Below are 25670 nucleotides of genomic sequence, written 5' to 3'. Positions count from 1 at the left end.
TGGACCACACTGTATTGGCTAACTACAGGCCATCTCCAAGCTGTCTTTTATGTCTCAAATCTTAGAGAAAATTGTATATTCCCAGTTGATGGATTTTTTAAATGAGAACGGCATCTTAGAGGTCTTTCAATTAGGCTTTAAAAACCTTCATAGCACTGAGTCAGCAGTCTTAAAGGTTTTAATGATTTCCTCCTTTCCTGCGATTCTAGTAATCATGTTGTTCTGGTCCTCCTTGACCAAACACCTGCCTTTGACACTGTAGACCACAACATTTACTGTGGCTTACACCATCTTGCAGACATTCGTGGTACTGCTTTGAATTGGTTTAGCTCTTATCTTTCTGACAGAACTGTTAGTGTTAACCTTTTAGGGCACGAGTCCTTTTCTGCTCCTCTTCAGTTTGGGGTCCCACAGGGCTCAATTTTAGGGCCTCTGCTTTTTTCATTATATTTACAGCCCGTGGGAACCATCCTTAGAAGGCATGTGATATCCTTCCACTGTTATGCTGACGACTGTCAGATTTATCAATGTGCATGATCTGTACACCTGTTTTTGATAATAAAGCTGGCTTTGACTTTGACAGTTTACCTTATTTCATATAAGGTAAACCATATGCTTTGTGTTTCCACCTGTGCATGAAGTGTGCTTTGTTGGTACAGGCAGTATAAGTGGATTCTCTGTGCTTTAACAAGATTAGTGTTTGGATTTCTGCTTCACTGAACTGTCAGTTCACTTTAATTCATTAGTGTAGAAACCTGACACACGTAACTCCACACAGTCGCCAAGTTCCTCTGGTGACAAAGCAGGCCAAGCTTTTATTGTCTCTCTTACTTTTACGCGCGCTAACAATTTCACATGTAAAGGCTTTGTACTGTGGACGTGCTGCTCTGTGTGTCCTTAAATCTGCTTCAGTTATGGACATCTGATGCTTGTCCAAACCCAGCAGCTGTGAATTAAATGTGTGTGTGTCTGTTTTCTATTGCAGGCCACATGAGACTGTGGTGCCTCTTGAAGACCCCATTGTCACCGAGGTCACGTCAACACTGCAGGAATGGGCCTTACTGTGGAAGCAGCTCTATGTGGTAAGCAGCGCGGAGCATCCGTGTGCATCGTGCCGCTTTGTTGTCAGGAACAAAGGGAATGCAACAGACCGAGTCCCCCAAAGCCCGACATCTTTAGAAAGAATCCAGTCGCTGCTTAATCTCAGCAAACATCATTATTATCACATGTATTCTGAAGCTGTCCCAGAATCTGAAAGTGCTGCAGTTGTTTTTGTTTTCGTGAAGAACTATTCTTGGAGGTTAACTAAAACTAACCCAGCCTACGGTGTGGGGAGGCCTTCAGCAGCAATTGGTGCTTGATAAATCTCTGTTTTGAAGAAAGAAATACAAGTAGCTGATCAACCAATCAGAACGCTGCACAGCTGCAAATCTTAAAAACATCTGCTCTTCATTTTTCCCACACCTAGTACAGTTTTTCTTGTTTTGTGGGTTTATAACCAACTAAATAAATGAGAGACTCAGGTTAACTTTACTTTAGCTGGTTTTGTAACGTGGGTTCATCCCAGTTCACACAAAATCTCCAACTCAGATCTTTTCTCTGTGTAAATCGGTGAAAGTGAATATTTTCTGGATGAATTCAGTGGACCAGCTGTGAAAAAAGAAACTCCCGCTGCTGGGATCAATAGCAAAAATAATGCACAATAAAATAAATAAAACATGTTCATCTGAGGATAACAAATAATAATTACTACTTCTTATTGCACAGCTGTGTGAGAACAGAGAAATGGAGGATACTGATTCTGACCTGTATTAAAATAAAAATATTCTCAACCAATCAGATTTCTGAATTGCACCAAAGACCTCTGAATGGGAACACTGACTTGTGTCCAGCCTCGGCCTGTGCTGCCCACAGATTCATGTATTTTTAAGGTGCGATGTTCCTGAGATGTGCCTGGCTCTGAAAGCACAGTGAAGGCTTTCTGTACAAAAGTGCAAAGGCTGCAAGCAGTAACTGTGAGCTCGCTGTCACTCATATCTGCATCACTGTCAGCCAATCAGATTTTTCACTCACTCCACCCTCTCTGTCCAGCCATCAGTTCGTAGCCTTTTTTCGTACTTTTAGGCCATCTGTCTTCTCGCCACTTCCTGTCGCAATATGTGATCGGAAATCCATCTGTCCCTAAACGGATAGAGGGGAAAGTAATCCGTGCATTAGGCCTGGTTGTAATCTAAAACTGTCGCTGTGCTCCGTCTCCTGTCTCTGTTCCGATGGTTATTTTCATCACTCATCTTCCTCGTGTCCTGCCAGCCCCGTCGCTCTGTGCTTTTATTCTGGTTTAACAGACTTTTGTCTTTGCTCCCTGCCAGAGTTGAAGAGATGAAAGACAAAATTGTCATTGTCGGGTTCTGCGTGACAGATTTTCTATTTCCATCCTGACAGATCTGACATTAACGAGTGTTTTGTCACTGACAAAGTGAATGTCCTCTTAAAGCAGATGAAAATCCAGCAACAAGGAATGCTCGTGCGTTGTGGACGGATGGAGAGATATAGGAGTAGATTAGAGAGAATGACTGTCTTTGTTGCAACACTGTCTGCTTATGGATAAGCACACATGCAGATAAGAAATAATAAGCCCGTAAACAGAAAAGGACGTGGAGAGGAGACAGAGAGAGGCATGCCGAGGTCTAAAACGATGAAGCTGGTGCTGAGCATCAGCGCACTGCGGAGCAATTCTCTGGTTTGTTAGAAGGGAAAGATTTTTGGTATTTCATGGGATAACAATCAAATTTTCCATACTTAAAAAATTGCCACCATAAGTTAAATTGAAATTACTATTATAATGTAAATGCCAAAAAACATGACTTGCAGAAAAGAGTGTGCTCTACATGCAGACAGTGGGCACAGTTGGGCCATAATCTGGGCGACTTTTGGCACCGTTCCCTCAGTTAGGGCACTGACGAGTGTTGTGTGGAACAGACGATCTGGACTTTAGATGCCTGCTCTGCAAACTCAGATGTGCCCTAAGTCAGCGGTCTCCAACCTTTTTTGCGCCACGGATCGGTTTATGTCCGACAATATTTTCACGGACCGGCCTTTAAGGTGTCGCGGATAAATATAACAAAATAAAACTAGTACCGGTACCGAAAAAAATAAGATTTATTCATAACACACGTGAAAAGACCCAGGAAAACCGAGTTAACGATAAAAACGTTAACAAAATAACGCTGAAAACTGATAAAAACCCTGAAAACCAGACATTTCACACCTGAGCCTCAACTCTCGCGGCCCGGTACCAAACGACTCACGGACCGGTACCGGTCCGAGGCCCGGGGGTTGGGGACCGCTGCCCTAAAGGCCACAACGCACCTAATATTTGGACGTGTGGCTGAGCTGAAGCATACACATTTGACTTGAGTCAAGGCAAAATGTGGTCCATGGAAACCACCAAAACAATGATTTAGAGCTGGGTATAAGGAACAAGTATCCCCCTTACATGTTGGACCTTTGATGGACCTCAGATATGTTTTATTGCAGGACAAATGTTGAAAGAGGAAATAAAAAATTTGAAGATGCTGTAAAATCCTATTCATTATTAACTAGCAGCACTTTTCCTGTTAATGGTTATTGTTGTTATAACAGTGAGTTATCTCATGAACCAATGCAAAAACATGACGCAAAGACAACCATGACGTGAGGAAGTCTGTATCATCAGTAGTGAGGATGTGTGAGTGGATAAGTGCTGCGCTCCAGAACATCGGAGCCGCAGTTTAATAGAGAAAAAACTAAACCAGGTGCTTCCCGTTGTCCTGATGGTGTGCATCACCCACCTTCTGCAGTAGAGAGGAATAAAGAGAAGTAAGGAGAGCAACCAGACCATCACAGTGGAAAAAAATCCAAGTGCAAAACACAAACGGGCTGCGATCCAGGGTCTCCTGTCTGCTAAGCTCCCTCCTACCTCCTAAAGCAGACTGTGCAGCTCTGCAAAGCTGTTATCTCTCAGCAGCCAGAATCGCTGCGGACGCACCGACACCGATAGACACCTTGCACTTAACGGTGAAACACAGGTGGCGTCTGCCAGAACGGCGCTATGTGACGCCCGGGGAATGTGCAAATTTGCCAAAATGCTGCCTGGAAGCAAAATGCTGACACACTGATGTCAGAGCCCACTTTAAGCATTTTCATATTAATTTAACGTTTTTCTAGAGCTTGTACAAAAATATAATAATTGGCAGTGAGTCATAGAAACCTGTGTGACTCCCAGTTCACATATTTGTGTGTATACTTGTTTTTTTCCCTCTCTCACATCCACACACACACACATAAAGATGCTCAGACGTGGCTGTCATCACTGCACGCATGAATAAATGCAGAAACATCGACATGCTGAAGTCTCAGTAAGTGGACATTTGGTGGGTCTGCAGTCTGTAGAGGTGACAAATGCAGCAGAGCAGGGAGGCCAAGACACACACACACACACACACACACACACACACGCACACACACGCACACACACGCACACACACACACCTCTGTGAACACACACCATCTCCTGTGCCCTCTCTCTCTCTCTAGTGTATCTCTCCAATTGCCCTTTGCACACAGCCACAGGCAGTTTACACATTGGTGGCGAAAGTGTGTGTGTGAAAGATGAACCCTAAGACAGTGTGTTAGAGACTGAATAAATAAAAAATATGAGAAAGAAAGCGAGGGCTCGGAGGGGAGAAGGGAAAAGGAGAAAGCATGTGAGACTGAATAAGAGATAACAACTGACAAAGGAGAAATGGAAGATTGCAGCAGAGTGAAGAGAAATACTGGGTTGGCTTCAGTGTTGTGTGGTACTAAATGCATATCAGAGTGGCAGATTATTGGATGCTTTGAGAATCAAGAAACATGGAAACACAATAACCAGTAATTAAACAAGCAAAAAGTGTCAGTGTTTACATGAGGAAAGAAGTTACGGTGCTACAGGGTCACACAAAGTCACATTTAAATTCTTTGCCCTGATGTGATCTTTGGCTGCTTTCTTTATTTTGAGTGTCAGATTTCTGTGTGAATTGGATGTGGTTCAATTCAATTCAATTTTATTTATATAGCGCCAAATCACAACAAAAGTCGCCTCAAGGCGCTTCATAGATACAGAGAAAAACCCAACAATCACATGACCCCCTATGAGCAGCACTTTGGCGACAGTGGGAAGGAAAAACTCCCTTTTAACAGGAAGAAACCTCCGGCAGAACCAGGCTCAGGGAGGGGCGGCCATCTGCTGCTACCGGTTGGGGTGAGAGAAGGAAGACAGGATAAAAGACATTGTGTAAACTGGTACCGTGTCACTTCAGTGTTCCTCAGTTTCTCAGATCCATCTGTTATCGTCACATCTGGTTATCACTGCTTTTTTTTTGCCTTTGCCACTTTCCTTGAACAAGTCGAGGCCCAAAGACCTCCAGGAGGTCTGGAGAACTGTTGCTCAAGATACTCTGGCTCCTCGGAAGCTAATTAGAAGTCAATGAAGTCAATGAGAGGTGACTCAAGACTTTTGCACAGTACGGTGGCTGCCTTACGTTAATCACTGGGACTAAACCCAAAGTACCCCCAAGTCACTCTTTGTTGCTGTTTCACAGCTCACTGAGCTCACTGCTCGAGATTGCCCTCTGCTGGTAGTTTTGTGCAGAACAGTAAAACATTGGTTTACAGTTTTTTACAGCCACTAGGACACATTTCTCAATACTTAGGTCACGTTTGCAAAACTCTTCACACAATCCTCCTAACTGACCGTCAGCTTGGCAAAGCAGTTCATTTCACATTCAAAATGCACTACAACTACCAAAACACTTCATTCAGGTCTCAAATAACCTCATTCTTCCAGAACACTAGCAAAGGTTGACAGCCGACAAACACACTTTGTCACCCACAAAACAATGACCTAAAAAACACTAACAACATGTAGCATTACAGTGTTTTCTTGTGTAAAACAAGGACACATCTCTGTTTATAATTTCAATATATGTTACTGGAATGAATCAGACATCATGCAGAATTCGTTAATATTTGTTTCTGTATTTTTATTTTTTTGCACTAAGTAATCCCAAAATACAAGAATTTGTATACACACCATCCACTGATACACATACAATAGTAATGCTATTCTACTCCATTTCTGGCTGGGTCCATGTTTACATCACAAAAAAACCTATTCAGCAGTTGTCTCCTTTTGTAATGAAATTGAAGGAGTAACATCTGTGCAGATGTTCATCTACAATGAGAATCAGCTGTGGCTGGTTAAACTGCATTTTTAGATTGGAAATATGTTTCAATAAAATATTGCTGTTGGATTTTGCTGTCTTATTCAGTTTTGCATTGTGTTATTGTTTTGGCCATAAGTTTAACAGTTTTGAAAACAGTATGTAAGCACATGCAAAATGTCCTGTCCGTACAAAGAGTTTTGGCAGTTGTTGTGTCTGAGTGAGAAGATAATTCATGAAATTTGAGAGATGTAGTCATTGAATGCATTTTGTGCCAAAACAATGATAACTGGTCCTCAGTTTAGCCCACATAGACTTCTGTTGTGCTCACTGTGTGAGGAGTTTTGCAAACGTGACCTAAGTATTGAGAAATGTGTCCTAGCGTCTGTAAGAAACTGTAATAGATAAAGGAGCACGTGGTCACTCTTTTTGATGATATTAGAAGTCACACCAATCGGATTCTAAATATCCTGGTATCCTCTAATGCAACAGATACTTTGCATACAGTTGCATAATGTTTTTTACTTAATTATTATATAATTGGAGATTAGATTAGATTAAACTTTATTAGTCCCTCAGGTGAGTTCCTCCAGGAAATTCTTTTTCCAGTAGCACAGCACCGACAGAAGTTGCAAAACAATGTAAGCAGAAATAGAAATATATCATATATACACATATATTAATACAGAGTGTATAATAGCGATAAATAGGATAATAGGAATAACCAGGGAATTGCACATTTCAACTATTTTGATTCTATTGCGCCGATGAATATAGAAAAATATTGCACAGTGAAAAGGGCACTACAGCTTAGTTGTTCCCCCCTCCTTTGTCCTCCTGTTTCCCCTCCCTCTCCCCTCCAGAGAGGAGTTAAACAGTCTGATGGCGTGTGGGACAAAGGAGTTTTTAAGTCTGTTGGTTCTTGTCTTTGGGAGAAGCAACCTGTCACTGAACAGACTCTTCTGGTTGTTAATGGCCGTGTGCAGAGGATGCCCAGCATTGTTCATAATGTCCATCAGTTTCTTTAGTGTCCTTTTCTCTGCCACTGTCACCAGAGTGTCCAGCTTCATGCCGACCACAGAGCTAGCCCTCCTGATCAGTTTCTCCAGCCTGGATGAGTCCTTCTTTGCTGTGCTGCTCCCCCAGCACACCACAGCATAGAAAAGTACTCCAGCAACCACCGACTGGTAAAACATCCTCAGGAGCTTCCTGCAGATGTTAAATACAGTCTGCTTCGGGCTTTTTTTATACAGATGCTGCTGTTGCATGACCAGTCCAATTTAAAGTTAATTTATTTTTGCTGGAAGAGGACAGAGAAGATGTGGAGGATGAGTGGACTTCTCCCTTCTTGTTGTCTCCTACATCCTGATGTAGGATTGAAATTTGTATCTGTGTGTGTGTGTGTGTGTGTGTGTGTGTGTGTGTGTGTGTGTGTGTGTGTGCGTGTGCGTGTGCGTGTGTGTGTGTGTGTGTGTGCGTGTGTGTGTGTGTGTGTGTGTGCGTGTGCGTGTGTGTGTGTGTGGGCAGAATTGATTTGTGAACAAGGAGGAGAGGGAGTGGTGACAACCAAACAATGATGGAAGGATGTGAAAACAGGGATAAACACAGAGGGACACATTTCTTTGCTGTGAAATGTGTAGACGTGTGTGTGTGTGTGTGTGTGTGTGTGTGTGTGTGTGTGTGTGTGTGTGTGTGTGTGTGTGTGTGTGTGTGTGTGTGTGAGGAACAAGAAAAAACCAGAAGAAGCGACAGGACTGGCAGGCAGTGGGTGGGGAATCTGTCCTTGTCCACTTCTTTCTGCTTTGCATTGAAATGAAATTTTTGTTTCTGCAACAGAAGAAAGTCAAAAGAAGACAGACGCACACTGAGTGTTCATAGCTGCAAGGCGCATTCATCATGACGAGATGAAAATTCATTCAAGTTCATCATCCAGTTTGTGAAGTTTACTGGCTGTCAAGTGGTTTAACGTTTTTATATCAACATGCAGACGTGACTCAGCCTTTGGCGAGATTGCCTGAGCTTAAAATGTCGCAATTTTACACTCGCAGATGTTATATTTTATGTCTGAGTGGAGAAACTAGTTCTTTCATTTTTTAATAAAAGAAAGTGACAGCATACAAAAAGAAACATCAACAACAACCCAGAGAAGAAGTGCTGCAGTCCCACCCACAGCTCTACCACACAAGCTCAAGCAATAATCAAAGAATCCTCTCAGAGGGTCACCTGACAGTAAAAGATGATCACCTCGCTGTGAAACAAACTCGAGGTTGCAGCACACTCACAGACTCGTTTACCTTTTATGAAGCCCTGTCATGAAGAGATGTTGTAGATTTTTAAAAATCAAGAATAAACATGTTACAAATCTGCACAAAACCTTTTAGAGCTCAGCTAAACACACATTTAACCTTAATCATGGAATAACATGGACATGTCTGCGTATGCTTAAATTTGCCCCCTGGGCAGGGGTGGGATGTGATGATCCTCAAGTGGCCTGGTTGATGGTTCTGCGTAGTATCTGGACTTTGCTATAGTGGACAGAGACCCAATGTTGTGCCTGGAATCTGCCAGAGCAACTTTCCCAGTTTCAGGGTTAAAGATCTGGACTTTACCTTCCACATCTGCTCCAGTTGTTCCTTCAGCATCCAATACCTCTCTGTTTTCTTGCACTCCTTCCTGATGTTGCTCTCTGCTGGGATTGGCACATCTGTCATATCTTCTGTTCCAACTAAGGTTGGTTAGCCAGCAGCTGCTTGACTGTCTGGAATTCGAGGTCCTGCAGGACTTTAGCCCTGTTGTTCTCAAAGAGCTTTGGTACTGGTTGTCCCATCAGGACTTTATATCCTGTCCCAGCTTTAATCTTACATCCTGCTACTACCCATGTGTTGGATAGTCTCCAGGGTATGTATGCACAGTCTGCAACTTGGGATCTGTCCGCTGTGGATCTGGTGCTTGGTGCCATGGCTCCAGGGTTGTCTTCCACAGTTGTGTTTAAAAGTCCCACTGAGTTCCTGATCCTTATTAGTGGCAAGTGCCAAGCACTCCAGTGTCCATGTGTAGAGCACTGAGTCATAGGCTTTCTCGTAGTCAATCCAGGCGGTCAAAAAGATGAAGTTAGCTGTGTATTTATTCCTCCATTTGTAAAATGTTTTTGTTGATGTGCTGGTTCTTTCACATTATAGCTCATGAGCACGCATCCAGATAATAAAAATCTACAGGCCTACCTTTGTAGGAGGAAAATTTAATTGCCAAGAGTGGCTGAAAGTAGTTTCTATACTGCACATAGTTACTGTATAAAGTCTGAGGCTTTGTAAAAATTGAGTTTCCTTCATGTATCTTGAGAGATTTTTAGATAAAATAAATCCTATAAAATAATTTCATCAGATTATGAAAGGCATAGGTGGCGAAGAGAAACAAATATCCTGAGGAAAATGGGAGAAAGATGCAGCGCATGAAGGCAGTAACGGACACGTGATTTAACTTAGAGGAAAAATAATTTAAGAGAGTCGTGGAGAAAGACTAACTGAATCTCATCTCTTCTGTCGAAGCCTTTAAACAATATCGTCACAGAATGAGAAACCGGAGAAACCGAACACAAAGAGAAAGAAAGACCAAAAGTTTAATTGGTGGCTGTAAGACTGCAGAGGAGGAATGACTGAAACAAGAAAAGAATTGAGATCCTTCAGCGCTTCACAGCTCCCATTAAAAAACATGAGTGAAAATCAATCAAAAGAAAATAGATAGTTTTCTATGCTCTTTGCCATGTGCTGTTCAAAGGGGGGAAATACACTACGCCTTAAACCCACACTCAGATACTGATGATTAAAAGAAATGAAAGATGCTCTTTGTTGATTGCTTATTCTGTGCTTTAATGGGGACTGCCTTCGCTGTGATGCTGGGAGATAATTGGTGTAGTGGAAAAAGCTGTTTAAGGATAAAGCTTTGTAGTGTGACACAAAATGATGGTAACTTCAAACTCTCTGTTTCTGTGTTGCTTTCTGTGTGTGTGTGTTTGGCTGTGATGATTGTTACTGGGTAGACACTGAGTGAATATTTAAGCCTATACTGGCAGCTGGGAGCACCAGAGGAGTCCATATTGGTGTTTGGTTACACTGCAAAGCTAAGATCTTAAGGTCTTAAATGATGACTCTAAGGTGTTAGCGTTTTTACATTTCATCTCAATATTTTTATCTTTGGACTCTCCTGGAGTAGCTTTGTTCACTTACTGTTCAAAATATGCTGTATTCGTCTTATACTGGGCTTTTTTACAGCCTCTGGCATCGTTCATGTCTGAAAATAACTTTTAGCTTCTTTCCTTTGAAGAACACCTCATTTATAAGCCAGCCTTCTTCTGATTGGCTGCCCCTCGTGGGGCTTCTGTACGCCTACGATGATCTTACTGGGTGTATCTGCTCCCATTGACATAAAGCAGAGCCAAGTGGTGAAAAAGCTGTCTGCACTCGAGTGCTTAGAGCAGCGTTCAGCCTGTACCTGCACTGCTACTGACCTCATTTTTGGAGGCTTTGGTCATGTTAAACATACGTGATATGAGAACAGTGCATGTATGATCAAGTGTAATAGGTCTCCTTTAATGTCAGCTCAGGTTATTAGTTCATATTTACATTGTTATTTAAATGTGTGTGTTGGCTTTTATTGAGAATAGCAGTTGGTATACACACATGTATTCATATCTTGTAGGAACATAAAACACATCCACACATGTGCAGCAGCAGTGACACTAAGCTGCTCTTTTTCTGACAATGTTGTATTTTACTCAGTTGTACATAGTATTTGTATTCTATTTTTATTTTACTGTATATAGTATTTTATTTTGGGCAGCACGGTGGCACGGTGGTCAGCACTGTTGCCGCACAGCAAGAAGGTCCTGAGTTCAATTCCACCATCATGAGTCTGCATGTTCTCCCCATGTTTGCGTGGGTTCCCTCCGGGTACTCCGGCTTCCTCCCACCGCCCAAAGACATGCAGCTTGTGGGGATAGGTTAATTGGATAATCCAAATTGTCACTAGGTGTGAATGGTTGTCTGTCCCTGTGTGTTGGCCCTGCGACTGACTGGCGACCTGTCCAGGGTGTACCCCGCCTCTCGCCCTATGACAGCTGGGATAGGCTCCAGCGCCCCCCGCGACCCTGAAAAGGATAGCGAATGGATGGATGGATGGATGGATAGTATTTTATTTTATTCTATTGTGTACAGTTGTGTATAGTATCTTATTCTTATCCTATTCCAGGGTTTTTCTAATTTCTGCTATGTAACTTTGCACGTCCACTTTCTGCTGTAACAAAACTAATTTCCTACGTGTGGGACTAATAAAGGCGAACCCAGCAAAAATGAATGCCTAACCCTAACCCTAACCACAACCATAACCCAACTGTAACTCTGACACTAAAACCACATTTTAAGTCTCAAAAATTCCTTCAAACTTGTGGGGACGAGGATTTTGGTCCCCATAAGTATGGTAAACTTCAAGTTTCTGGTCCCCACAAAGATATTACCACACACACACACACACACACACACACACACACACACACACACACACACACACACACACACACACACACACACACACACACACATTGTGTAGGTAACAAAGTCTCCAGCCTTTGTGGGCGACTTCTCCACCTTTCTTCTCCTCTCCTTCCTCTTCTGAAACACTTTTTTCTTGGCCTTGCTAAACATAATTTATAATGCTGCTGTGCTGACAAACTGCTCCATGAGACACTTGCTGAAAAGCAAATTGTTATAAATTGTTGGCATCAACAATCACTGGCATTTTCCATAAATGACAGAGAGCAAGGTCAAGAAGTACTAGCAGTATATTTCACAATATAACTTCTGTCCCACAGATTAATAATAGCTGGAGAAAATAAAAACAAAAAACATGAATTATTTGAAAAAATGTGTATTATTTTATTTAATAAGCATTTGCAACTAAAACATGGCTTATTCACATATTCAGTGCATAAGGAAACTGTATATTTCAGAGCTTTGGTTCACAGGACAGCACCAAACCTTAAACACTTAGAATCTGTCCCACTTTACTTTATCAGAGCAAACATGCTGTGAGCCGAGCTTCTCGTACCTTTGGGACCTGCAGTCAACAGGTAGTCCTTTACTCCTATAACAATCCCACAGTGATGAGTACTCTTCACTACAAGTGATGACATAGAATCAGTATAATTAGAGTGATTCTGAGCACAGCTGTAGTGTGCTTTGTGGATCAGTTGCTGTGGTTCTTAAATGCTTCCACTTTGCAATAACATCATTTACAACTGATCATCAAACAGTTGTGGCGTCTTATTACAGGACTCTGCTCTTCAGATTAACCTGTTCTTTCCCTAAATTATTGTAAGGACGCTGTAATCGTGGCTCAAGAGTTGGGAGTTTGCCTTGTAATCGGAAGGTTGCCAGTTCGAGCCCCGGCTTGGTCGTTGTGTCCTTGGGCAAGACACTTCACCCGTTGCCTACTGGTGGTGGTCAGAGGGCCCTCTGTCAGTGCGCCCCAGGGTGGCTGTGGCTACAGTTTAGCTGCCATCACCAGTGTGTGAATGGGTGAATGACTGGATATGTAAAGAGCTTTGGGGTCCTTAGGAACTAGTAAAGCGCTATATAAATACAGGCCATTTACCATGACATGGTGCTGGATGCTGTGTACCTGTGGAAATGGGTCTGAAACTGACTGAAAGCACTGGAATTCAAAGATTAAGGAACATTTTTTACCTTCATGTAAAAGTGTAAATTTTCCTTTCGTACAGAATCATGACACCAAACTCAGTTAACACTTTATAAAAATAAATATAAATAAGAATGAAATAAATATTAGACGTGCTGTATGAAAAAGTCCAAATGAGCCTATCAGTGAAGTAAACGTATTCAAAGACTGCAGTGAAGACAGAGCTTTTCACAAAAAGGCTGCTCATTCAATTTTCACTGGATCTGAAAAGTGACAAAGGAGATGTAAGAGATTTAGTGAAATAGCATGTCATTTATTAAAACTACACAGACCCAAAGGATCAGCCTAATGGATAAATTTACATCAAGATTTTAATACCAGCCAAACTTTGAACTGCTTATCCTTTGAAATCAGTGAGATCTACATTCAAGAGTTTTTCAGAGGGTTCTTTAACGCTGCAGCGATGCACAAAACGGCCCAGTTCTTGTCACATGTAAACAAATATATATATAAAAGTAAGAAACATTGGGAGACTTCATGTTGATGTTTTTAAGGAAGTATTTCATTAACCCAGATATCTGTCTGCATCCATGGGTTATATTCATGCATGGATGCAGACTTGGTGAAGGTGCGAACACAAACGGAGGTTCGTCCTCGGTGGATACAGAGCCAAGTTAAGCTAGAAGCACCTCAAAATAAAACGTCACGCTTTGATGTTCAGTTAAATCGTTGAGACACGGTCAGAGTTCAGGCTGTGGCTTGGGTTTAATATTCCCTTCACAAAATTAACCCTGCACACTGAAGTGTGTACTTACTCAGTGTGTGTGCATGTGATGCCACATGGACTTTTACAAGTGTCCATATGTGACTAGCTGGCAGTAACAGACTTGCCTCATTTAGCCAAAACGTGGTGCGTCAGAGCCGCGATGCCAAAGGACACCTCGAGTGTATCTGTGAGACGTCTGTGGCTTTGATACGCTGGGAAGGGGCCGGGTTGGTTTTCTTAAGAATACCACAACATTAGTATCTGTCCTAGTTGTTTTAATACACAGTTACTCTGTAAGTTCAGTCTTGCATGAAGAGATGGTGGCTTTAGTGCTTTAGTGGATTTGTAATGGGCACAGATTTAGTCGGGGCACTTGATGTGCCGTGTACGACGATGTCCCGTCTGATCTGTCGTCTCCCCTGCAGGTCCGTATTGTCATTTTCTTCAACAGTTTGATTGACAGCTTTCAGTAGTGAGCTAACAGCATGGCATAAAAATGCCACCTCTGGTCTCGGTCTTTGACACATCTTCCCATGTCTGTCCGTCACACTGTATATCTGTTATATGTGTGACTGGATGTGGGGACAGGAGGCTGAGAGGTGCAGGGAGTGCAGCCATTACTAATGCAGCCTTCCTGACCCAAAGAAACGTACAAAGGGACGTCTGCACACATCCTCCCATCATCAATCTAATTATAAAGCTGCAGTGAAGCAGACAGCCGAGCACGTGGCTCATCAAACTGTCAGTTGTTGTGGAGTAGTTAATGACAGCGGGCACGTTGTCATTGTGCTGCAGGTAACAACAGATTAAAGAAGAAAGCGTCAGTGAGGGTGAACCACAGTTATGCTGCCAGAGCAGAAACGTCTACTTTATTAATCTTTACGTAACAATAGGAACGTTTTGTTGCTAACAAGCATTTAGTTAACCTGAGATAATCAGGCCCCATCTTATCTGAAAAACCACATATTACCTTTATCATAGAGCACTTCGCTCTCGCTCTGCAGGCCTACTTGTTGTTCCTACAGTATTTAAAAGTAGAATGGGAGGCAGAGCCTTCAGTTTTCAGGCCCCTCTTCTGTGGAAACAGCTCCAAGTTTGGGTTCAGGAGACAGACACTATCTCTACTTTTAAGATTAGGCTTCAAACTTTCCTTTTTCATAAAGCTTATAGTTAGGGCTGGACCAGGTGACCCTGAATCCTCCCTCAGTTATGCTGCTTTACACTCGGGCTGCTGGAGGAGTTCCTGTGATGCACTGAGCAGTTCTTTTCCACTCACCTCTTTTTGCTCCCAGTGGGCAGTGGGTACATGTACCACTGTTGTGTCTCTCCTTTTCTTTTCTCTTTCCCTGCCTGACTTTGCTTCTGCTGTTTAAAGGGAGTTTTTCCTTTTCCACTCAGTGCTGCCTCACAGGGGCCAGCTGATTGTTTGGGTTTCCCTCTGATACTGTAGGGTCTTTACCTTGTTTCTCACCTGCAAATTATCAGATTTTGACCTGCTTTTAAATTTTCATAATAATAATAAACTTTATATATAAAGCACACTTAAAACCAAGGTGCTTAACAGGTAAAATAGAGAATAAAAGGAAGATGATAGAAATAGGACCAAAGCAGAGAGGAGAAGCAGCAGATACAGAACAAACAGTTAAATGAGCATAAAAGTGCATAATGTAAAATCACAAGTGAAATGTTAACTAGAAGCATGATTGAATAAGTGGGTCTTTAGTCATGATTTAAACAGTATGCAATACCTCATGCAGGACCTTTCCTTGCTCCACTGCCAGACTTGAACTTTGACTGGGAACAGTAACAATTATTCAAGTGAAAACAAGGTGAAACATGGTGGTATTTCTTTGCCCAGAGGCAGGAGATGACATACAGTGCTTCAACTCTGTATCTGTCCCACTCTCTGTCAGTCATTTTCTCTGTCTGCCCTTCTTATTTCTGACTGTCAGACGCACACAAATATCACACCGCACTTCAAGGCTCTCTGTGGGCAACAGCCTCAGGATATAAGCTCTGCTGTCAAATGTCTTTATCATCAAGTGTGCTGTATATCGCTGTTTTTAGAGTACACACCTAGCTCTATATATTTTTCTCTTTCTGTGCTCTCTCTTGCAAAAGTGGAGAAGAGCTGAGTGCTGCAGACCGGCCTGTGGGTGAGTGGGTGGCAGAGAGGGAGGGGGGGGTGAGATGAGAAAGATGGAGACGGGGAGCAGGTCAGAGGAGGAGAGAGAGGAAGAATAAGGTGCAAACACAGACGTATAAACAGCCAGAGAAAGAGAGAGAGGAGAGGGAGAGAGGTAGTGTTGCTACAGTAATGTTGTGAGTGGTTTGACAGGTTGTGATTTTCCTCTGCCGGTTTGGATCGCTGTTTAGTTTAGCTGCTCGCCAGCGGTAGAGTCAGAGAAACAGACTGAGGAAGGAGAAGAAAACAAGTGGATCCATCATCCCGTGTGACCCGTGAGTAGCCACAGTCATGTCCGACATTTGTGCGTCTGCTTGGAAAACCGGCTCCTGCCATTCCAGTGTGTGTGCGCGTGTGTGTGCGTGTGTGTGCGTGTGTGTGTGCGTGTGTGTGTGTGCGTGTGACGGGGAGACGGAGTTGTCCGCAGAGACACAAGTGTCCGTGTGCGTTTGTGTTGTATGTAGTCGCGCACTCTGTCTGTGTGGGATCTATAGGCTTCGACAAGTGCAGTGTCATATGTTTGCAATGGTGAGTCACCCATCGTTGCCATAGCGACGAGGCGATTGTTGGCACACTGTCTGTGTTTTTATTATTATCATTATTGCATCAATGGAAAGTGCATTTATATGCCCGAGCTTCTCATTCTTTGATAACATTTGATAGTAACTGTTGTTATAAACATTTGGAGGACAAACAGTTAAACTTTGAAGATGAATAATGTTATCATTTATGTTTATTATCGCTTTGCATAATTAAAAAACTAGATTTATTTATGAATTATGTTATCCACCATCCACTCTGGGGAATATTTACTCATCACTCCTCAATTTCTGTGTGTCGTGTTTGCATATTTGAGGTGATGAGCTCGGAGCGTAGACGCTAAACTGCTCTGGAATAGTGTTATTTAGGGTATAAAAGCTAATAAGCAGTGTTTTGTAATGAAGGTTTCTTTAGTGATCAGTGAATCGTTTCTCATTTCCACAGCAAATAATCCTGCAATACAAACGATAATTAGAGATACACACAAACTGTTCTCGTGTCAGTGTTGCTGCAGACGGTGGAAGTTGTGTGATTTACGCCTCCTCACCTGCTCGGTGATGCTCTCACCGCTGTTCCCCAACAAATGTGTTGGCTCTAGCTTTGAAAATGGTGTTCTGAATTTGTAGCAATCGGGGGAACAAAACGTTTTATTCGATTGATTTTTTTTATACAGTAAAAAAAACAAAGTTTTCGATTTAATGTGCACCAATAATACTTACTGCAAAGTGCTAGCTTTTATTAAGAAGTTCAACATAACAGCGAGGGTGTGTGTGTTTATTACAGCTCGCCTGATGAGGTGTTGGTGGATGTGTGTATTGAAACAACTGCTTTCAAGAGTTCTGTTCTTGTTGTGTTAGATGTGCTGTGACATCTGCTCTCCATACAATAGTTTTGGTCTTTTTATTGGGTTTTTTAACTAACATTGAAACTAATAAAAACTAAACTTAAACTACACAAAAGCTCAAATGAAATCAAATAAAAACTAATTAGAAAATATACGACTAGAATAGCTCTGCTACAGGCTACTGCTTCCTGGGGTGCACTCAGTTTTTCACAGGGCTACTTTTCTTTTTCACATCATTGCACGTACGGTAATTAAGTACTTCAACTGTAGTATAAAAACTAGCAGGTCATTGGAGAGCAGGAGGAGCACTTCTATATAATATTACAGACAATGTGTTTGTGTGTTTTGTTGTGACTTGAAGGACTTTGGTGAAATGGACTGTGTCAGCAGCGTTTTGTGGATTTGGCCTATTAGCTGCTTAAATAAGGATTGTTCAGCGATTGGCTCGTGACGCTGACTTCGTCCGTGTATTTTTAACTTTGTCCTGTGCAGAAATTTGTCTTCGCAGGCTTCCTTGGCTGCTAGCACTCCAATATCAGGAAGCATTTCATAATTTGCATCGTGGACTTGCTGACCTTTGACCTACCTCTAAAAATGTTGTGAGGGAAGCTTGTGCTTCCAAAGTGTGTATAGTGTGTAGACACTGCCCTTCTATAATGTGTCTTCCTTTACTAAATTTAGGCTCTGTGATTTTTATTTATCCGTCTCTCTCTCTACTTTTTAGCCATTTCTGCAAAACGATCTGTGTATGAGTAAACTCACGATAGACACTGTGAGCAGAACTAAAAGTGCAACTCTGAGGATAAAATCCAGTCACCTTAAGAAGCGTTTCTCTTTCTTTTATATGTAAATAAATCTGTTTGTTAAATATTCCGAGCTCACCGAGGTGGGAATGAAGAATGGTTTTCCACTCGTTGTTATGGCAAATGCAGATGGACCCGGGGAGCCGAACACACGGAGGCAGAGTTGCGGTGAAGACAGTTTATTTACAGTGAGGGGGGGTATTTACAAGGACAAAGTATATACAACAGTGTATGAATGGGGACGCGGAGCCAGGACGTGCAGGTGACAGAAACACACACAGGTAGTGCACTCGATCTAAAAAAGGAGAGGGACGAGAATTAGGAGGGTTTTGCCCGATAACCGAGAAAAGCTTAAAGTAAACTTTACAGAGAGTTGGAGCGCTTACTTGGTACAGTTTAATGCAAAAACCTCCAGACGGAAAACAAACCAGTCGAGGCAAAATCCTGGGGAGGAAACAAAACTCCGTACAGTCACCAGAAATAATCCAACGGCTCCAGCAGGCAGGGGCAGAATTTCAGACTCTCCAAAAACGCCAATACTCCGACACTAGTCTTCTGTCAGGTAGCTCCTAAAGAAGACTTCTGAAGAATGCAGCTGATGAGTAACAGGTGTGCCAGGTTCAGTGACTCACTGCCCCGCCTACAAAAAGGGAGGCACCAAAAAACACATAGAGACAAAAACACCACATAACCAGAACCCAGCTCCTAACACTCGTTGGTGGACAGTTATATAAACTGCATCGTGAATTTTCCTTTTATTTGTCATATGGAGTGTAGAAATGTCCAGCACTGGAAGACCTCGGTGAGCGTGTAAGGAGAGGGTCTGTTGGAGATGACAGGTGTCCTCGTGTCGCATGTTCTGTGGATCCAAACAGACTGGAAAACACATCATCCCACAGCTTCCATCACCTGTGGAACTGCACTCACAGAGGAAACTGTCCTTCCTGCATCCACCTCTTCAAGTACACGCAGCGTGAGGCGTGGCAGGCTGGCACCCCTGCTATCACATCCTGCTCCTGGCATCACTGCGTGTGTGTGTATGTCTCCAGGCAGGGTTGATACAAGGTCATAAGCAGATTTGAGATGGACTTTGCACCAGGCTAGCAAGACACACACACACACACACACACACACACACACACACACACACACACACACACACACACACACACACACACACATATTGCATGCTGCATGGCGCCAGACTTCCTGCTGGAGAGGGATGGCTTTCCCAAACTCTCTGACAGCTTGGGCTCGCTGGTGTCTTAGCTCAGAGTCGCCGAGTTTTGGGCTTGAGCGGTGACCACTTGGCCACGCTCCCATGCACTGTGGCATTAAAAAGGCACGAGACATTAATTAAAAAGCAAAGTGGTGTGACAGTCCTCATGGAGTCGTACAAACCCAGTGCGTTAATGTTGGAAATCCCACTGCTGTTATATTCATAAAAAATGAATATAAATAATTGTATATCTTTCGATGCTTTTTGCATGCAAACATAAAATATTATTATCTTACAGGTAAACTCACAGTGTGCGCTGAGAAGTTTTTAACTTTGTAATGAACTCTCACAACTGTAAATTCATATCAGATGACACTAAAGAAATTACAGCATTGTATCGTCTATATTTTCACACTGCGGACTGATCATGAAAGTCTTTAATGCAATCTTTTCAGTCCCTCCTGAGTACATATTTATAAAAGTTGTTCACATTCAGAATGGAAAACTTTTCCTAAAGAATCTCTTACATAACACTAAAAAATATCTGATACCAGTGAGTCCATCAGTGCTTTTCAGTCCCTTTGTGTCCCAGGAGCTGGATGTTCGAGTCACTTTTCTGTCGCAGCTTTGTGCTCCAGACTAAAATGATGCATTTTACATAAAAATCTTTCCTCCTTCAGATTCATCCTCAGGAAGCAGCATGTTAACATAAGAGCTGAGCAGAGGAGACCAAAACGAATTCGGAGGCTCTTTGTTTGCGCTCCCCGGTGATTTGTCTGAGCGCTTTTGTTTTCAGGAGCGCAGCAGCCGCGCTGACAGGCATGAAAATGAAGCAGGACATTTGCTAATGCATCAGAGGTGTTGCGAGCGTCCCCTCTGATTGCAGACGTGCCAGGCTGACTCACGCCCGATTAGGGGGCCTCAAAATAGTAACTTCCCAAAGTAATCAGTTACAGATTACAGTTTACCCGATTAAATCTGCAGTCAAGCTTGTCACAGTTACTGCACGTTACGAGGCACCAAACACAAACCTGCGGCGCAGCTGGAGAGACAGTTTAAGACATGCAGGAGCTCTAACTGAAATCATACTTTCTCCACTATTTACTGAGTTATCTGTAAATATCAGCTGCTGTTCATCATGTTTGGTGACTGTAGAATATTTCGAGGCCTTTTAAAGGAAACAGGGTGAGTTGAAAATTTGCACTTTTAATTCGATTTTTTCGTCCAGTAATTTGGAGCCCTCATAACTTCTGTTTTCAGTGCAGGTAAAAGTATTTAAACTATGTTATGAGATGCAACCAAATCAATGTTACAACCACCTATGATAGCATCACTATCATAGGATATATCATAGTTTCAGTAAACTGCACCGATTTAATGTGTAAGACATGGAGGAACGGAAACAAGCACCAGGCTGTTGTTCCATCTAGTTCCTGATAACTCACTGAACCGAACACACAAAAATCAAGTCCCTGCTTTCACTTTGACACTCTGCTGCTCTCAGGCTGAAGCATCTTTGCAGGATGGATGTGAATAAACCTGGAAACAAAGTTCTTGACAGCTGTGGGACCCTTCTGTATTTGCCCCTGTATTTAGCAAAATGATTGCAGGAGGGGCTAACATGTCTTTTGTCCAGTATGTGGACTTCCTGGAACCTTCTTTTTAAGCACCGTGTTTACTGGACACATCTTTGGCCAGATGCATCGGTGCTGTGTTGGTGTGCATTTGTGAGGCTGGTGGATACGCTGCTGCTCTGCAGAGACTCACTGTTATGGGAGGTGTTGATGGAAGCATTGCACTGTTTGTCTTGGCCTCCATCAGACTGCAGTTTGTGGTGTTTTTCCAGGTGGTTAAAGAAGTTAGTTGTGTTGCATTACTGTGCCAAAACTGTAACAGACTCTTTGAATATGACGACCCTCCTGACCTCTCGTCTTCTGATGTGCCTGATTTTAGTGTATATATGTCTTTTGATGTAGTTTTACTTTTCCAGAGTACATTCAGGAAACTATAAGCTGCATGGCGGGTTAGGCAGCTGTGATTGGTGTGTGCAGGCACATGGTCAGACGCTGATTTAGGGAGCGCTTGATTTGCTTTTGCTTTGCTCCCTGCTGGTGAAGCACACATTTAAATGTTGCCTGATCATGTTCTTTTAACTCTGGGATGCCAAAAGATAAAAATGTGATTAATGATGCAGGTGTAGTTTATGACATAATAGGACAATTTGCATTGCTTTGTTAAATACTTTAAAGTTACTGTACAAAAAATGAGATGAAGTCCATTTATATGCATTTCCAACAAAAGTTCAAAAAGCTCCCTGTGAAACCGAGGGAAACATTAAAATGTGGCTTTTGCTCTTTCTCATTTATCAGGCATGAAAATGGAGGAAAACTCTGATGGAACAGAGGGGCTGCAAATGTACCATTAGACAGTAGAGCTGTCAGGCTGAATAAAGCCCTATTATATATTCATGCCAAACGGTGACAGACTCTCGCCCTCTGGAGACCCACCTTTGGTCCCTGGCCCACTGCTTGGAAACCCACTCATGTAGTTTAATGTTCTGGTAGAAAATGTGGAGGTGTTTGTTAATGGAGGGTGACATTATGGTGCCTTCCTAGTTTGTGGGCTGTCAGAGTGATTAAGATGTTATTATGTCCCTCTAAGTCTGAAAAGCAAAAGGCCAATGCAGCAAATAAAGAGAGATGTAAACGTTTGATTTGGTTGACGGCAGCGAGCGCGGCTGCTCTGCTGCATTTTAACCACGATCGGATCTTCCCTTCCTCGCGCGGCTCAGCGTCTCACTGAGTGGCCCGAAAGTAGCTTTACAGGTGATAGTGCTTTGTTATTTCTGATATCACAATGGTTCCAAACAGCATCATTATCTCAGATTAGCTCGGCTGTTTTTTTACAGTGCCGATGTGTTAAACCGCTTTAAGGTGAGTGTTTGTGCCTCCGTTCCCGCAGGATGTGAAGGTGCGATTACTCACAGCGGCTGGGGAAAGAGGCAGAGGAGGCAGTTAGAGGAGGGAGGAAGAGTAAATCTACAAATAGCCGGCCCAAAAGAGATTTCCACTCCGCAGCTGAAAAAAACATTAGTGCTCAGCTGTACCGGTGAGATTCTATATTTTCCCAGATTGGGCAGTTTCATTTCAAAGCAGCACACATCAGTGTTTGTGGTGTGGGTGTGCATATTTTGAGTGCTAGCAAAAAGTGGATAGGAGACTTGGTTTCTCCCCGATGTACCAGCTGGTGCACCTGTTCCAAGTCTGGTTTACTGACTCAGAAAAAGGTCAAGTTCACAGCGGATCTACCCACTGACTTGGACAGATGTCCTGATTATAGCTACAGCCCAGGTTTTGAAGGTGGTTTTATTTGTGTGGAGTTTTCTCTGTTTGAGTAAAGTGCAGAAGATGCATGTCTGCGGTGACTCGGCGCAGATCTCATTTTTATTTTTCCATCGACCTCTATCCAGTCTGGCTAGCTGCATGTTTAAGTTACCTCCACACTGGCTTCACCCTTCAGTCCAAAAGGCAACCTCCATCTTCAGTATAGAGTTTACAGGTAACTTAAATTCCAGTACTTCTTGTATATGCCTAAAAGTGCACACGCAGCAGCATCCTGGCTTCTTTTTGGGTACTCGTGAAAGTGAATCCTTCCAAAAGCTGGCTGATAGCAGCTGGGACACGGTGACAACAATGAATGGCATAAAGTGTTGAAAGCGTGTCCCGAAAAGCATCGCTGGTGTGAATTGTTGGGTCTGGCAGACAGTAACGTTACCTGCCGCCGGCTCTGAGTTATCAGGGTAAACTGAGACAGAGGAAGTGAAGTGGGAGTCTTGCCGACTAAGTGAAAACTTATGGTTCTTTAATTCTAATCTTTTTATGTTGTCAGTCGTGTCTTTGTGTTTTCTTGTTGGTTGTTTTATGCAACATTTGAAATGCTCTGCTGTCTAAAGGTGCTCCACGACTCTTATTCTCAGACAGTTTCCTTAAATAAGGATATAAGCACCTCCTGTTAGTGCGGCAGGTTAATGAATATTCTCCCTTTGATACAAAAAATATATAATGTGGTCATAAATTCATCATAATGAAGGCAGGAGCTCTCCGTGCCCACTTTGCCTCATTAGTAATCTTGCTTTGTGAGGTTATGAATGGAGTATTAGTCTGCTGTGCCTCACATTGTGTTGACGTAGGGCTGCTGTTACCTTACCTGCTCTGCCACCTTTTACAGCAGTGTGCCTGCGCTCTAAAGCACTGAAGGAGAGGAACACAAGATTTCGCTCTTTATCTCAGCACGTTTTACCTCAGCGGCTCTGTGTGGCTCACAATAGGCACCGAGTGCTGGGCAGGTCTCTGGTGGAAATGTGTTTGTGAACCTTGGTCTTTGCATCGTCCTTTCTCAGTACTGTAAATAAGAGCAGTATGCTTTCGTGTCCTGCATGGCGCTGCTGTGTCTGCGGGGATCTGGGCCTTTATCGCTGACTCCTGTGCTGCTGTTTTCACTGAAGAGCACCCTCGGGAACAGGGCAACCATTTGTGCTGTAAATGCTTCTATATATAAGGTGTTATTTATGAACCCAGTGAATGAACCACCATTTGTGGGCTGTCTCTGGTTCAAGAGCCTTACTACACTTTGAAGGGCACGATACTGTTGGCCAGTAAATGTGCCTCGTGTTTATCACAGTGAGAGTTGGTGCAGTAAATAAATGGGAAAGACATCCTGAAATAAAATGAATACGATTAGTCATGATATGTAGTGTACACCCACCCAACTGGACCCTGTTCAATAAAAGCAAGTTTTAAATAATGTATATTATTCCTGCCTGAGGTTGACCAACGAGGTTGCAAGCTGAAAACTGATTATCTGAACATGTCAAATAAATTCATTATATTAGAGATTTGGGTTTTTTGCTTGCCGAATCATCCTGTTATATCAGTGTTTGCATCTTTATTTACTCTTTCTCAGATTGCTGGATTCCCAGAATAATAATGAAGAAAGGAAGCATTTTACCACAAACTTTCATTTTGACTGGTTGATCTGGACACTATGATGGGACCAGGATGCCCTCATGGAGGAATAAATATTCAGGATGTGCAGACAAACATAAAATATGAAATCATGTGCAAATAGAGCTTTAGTTTTTCTGGCTTCTTGTGTGGATGCTGAAGCCCTGAACCTCAAATTTACACTCTCAGGAAATAAAGTATGTTACTGTGTACCTTTAGGGCTACAGCAGCTTGTCCCTTAGCCCTCTTTGAGTCTCTACCCACTAAAGGCTTTATCCATCTTAGCTCTACAACCAGCTCAGGAACTCTGTTACCTCTACGTGCATGAAAACCCATCGATGTCAGGGAGAAACAAGGCCCAAGAGGAAGATACATAACCAACCCCTAACTGTTCACCAACATGTGTGACGGATACAGAACAAAAACTTATCAGAACACCTTAATGATGCCTTGGTAAAGCACAGCTGTGCAGGGATTAGTACTGTCAGCTCACAGCAACAAAGTCCTGGCTGAGGATCCACTGACCAGCTGGGGCCTGTGTGTGGAGTTTGGCTCTTCTCCCCATGCTGGATGGCTTCTCTCTGGATACTCCTCCTAATGTTCAAAGGATTGCATGATAGTTTAACAGGTGATCCCTAATTAGCTCAAGGTTTAAATGTGAGTGTCATTGGTTTTCTTTCTCTGGGTATAACAGATTGATCGACCTGTCCAGGGTGCATCAGCTGGGCTCTAGGCTCCAGCACTGCACAGTGCTGAAGCAGCAGACGATGGGTGGATGGATTTCTGTACGGCTCTAGTGGATTGTGGGTTTTAGACACAGACATTGTCCAACTAATTTTGACTGTGTGGGAACATCGGCCCTTGAAACGTACATGCACGTACCTTGAGGTCCAATAATTAGGCACGCCTTGGGTTAAATGTATGTAGATTGGACCAGCAGGTGAAGAAAGAAAACTGTACTGTGCATCTGTTTTCTTTCTACTTGTTTGTCTTGTTTTTTAATTTTTATGACATTTAAATTGATAAGGAAAAAAATCCAATGCACAAATTATTAATGAAGATAATTAATTTGTACTTTTCTCTGTTTTTAAGAATGACGTGTAAAAGGTTTTACTCTGGAAGATGTTTCTGCGTCTCTAACGGTTATATTAATATGAGCTCTCGTAAAGCGCATATCAAAGCGCGTTAGCTTCTATGTCCACTGGGTATCTCCTGAAAAACAAATGCTAAACAGATGCTGAGGGGAACTGTCGTGCGTGACTCCTGTTGTTGCTAAGCAACTACCGGTTGAAATTTGGCACTCTTTGGCTAAAAGTTGTAATATTTTGAACCTCAAGCACTAGCTGCGCTCTCAACTCTGACGGGACGGTGCAACAAG

General features: G+C 42.7%; 1 protein-coding gene across 6 annotated transcripts in view; it reads left to right on the top strand.

Moving 5' to 3' along the window:
- Positions 1 to 25670, top strand: part of LOC146670640 (dedicator of cytokinesis protein 3-like) — a 250680-nt gene that overhangs the window by 143291 nt on the left and 81719 nt on the right. For all 6 annotated transcript variants that reach the window (XM_085407632.1, XM_085407637.1, XM_085407636.1 and 3 more), the window contains exon 5: positions 986 to 1082. In XM_085407632.1, coding sequence (XP_085263758.1) covers positions 986 to 1082 — 97 coding nt within the window. The remainder of the gene's footprint in view (positions 1 to 985; positions 1083 to 25670) is intronic.

This window comes from Rhamphochromis longiceps, linkage group LG5, assembly GCF_057381845.1.
Source record: "Rhamphochromis longiceps isolate RC_006_pf linkage group LG5, R_longiceps_female_GT1.1, whole genome shotgun sequence".
Lineage (NCBI taxonomy): Eukaryota > Metazoa > Chordata > Actinopteri > Cichliformes > Cichlidae > Rhamphochromis > Rhamphochromis longiceps.
Note: the sequence above shows the minus strand (reverse complement) of the source record. Positions and strands in the feature narration are given on the sequence as shown.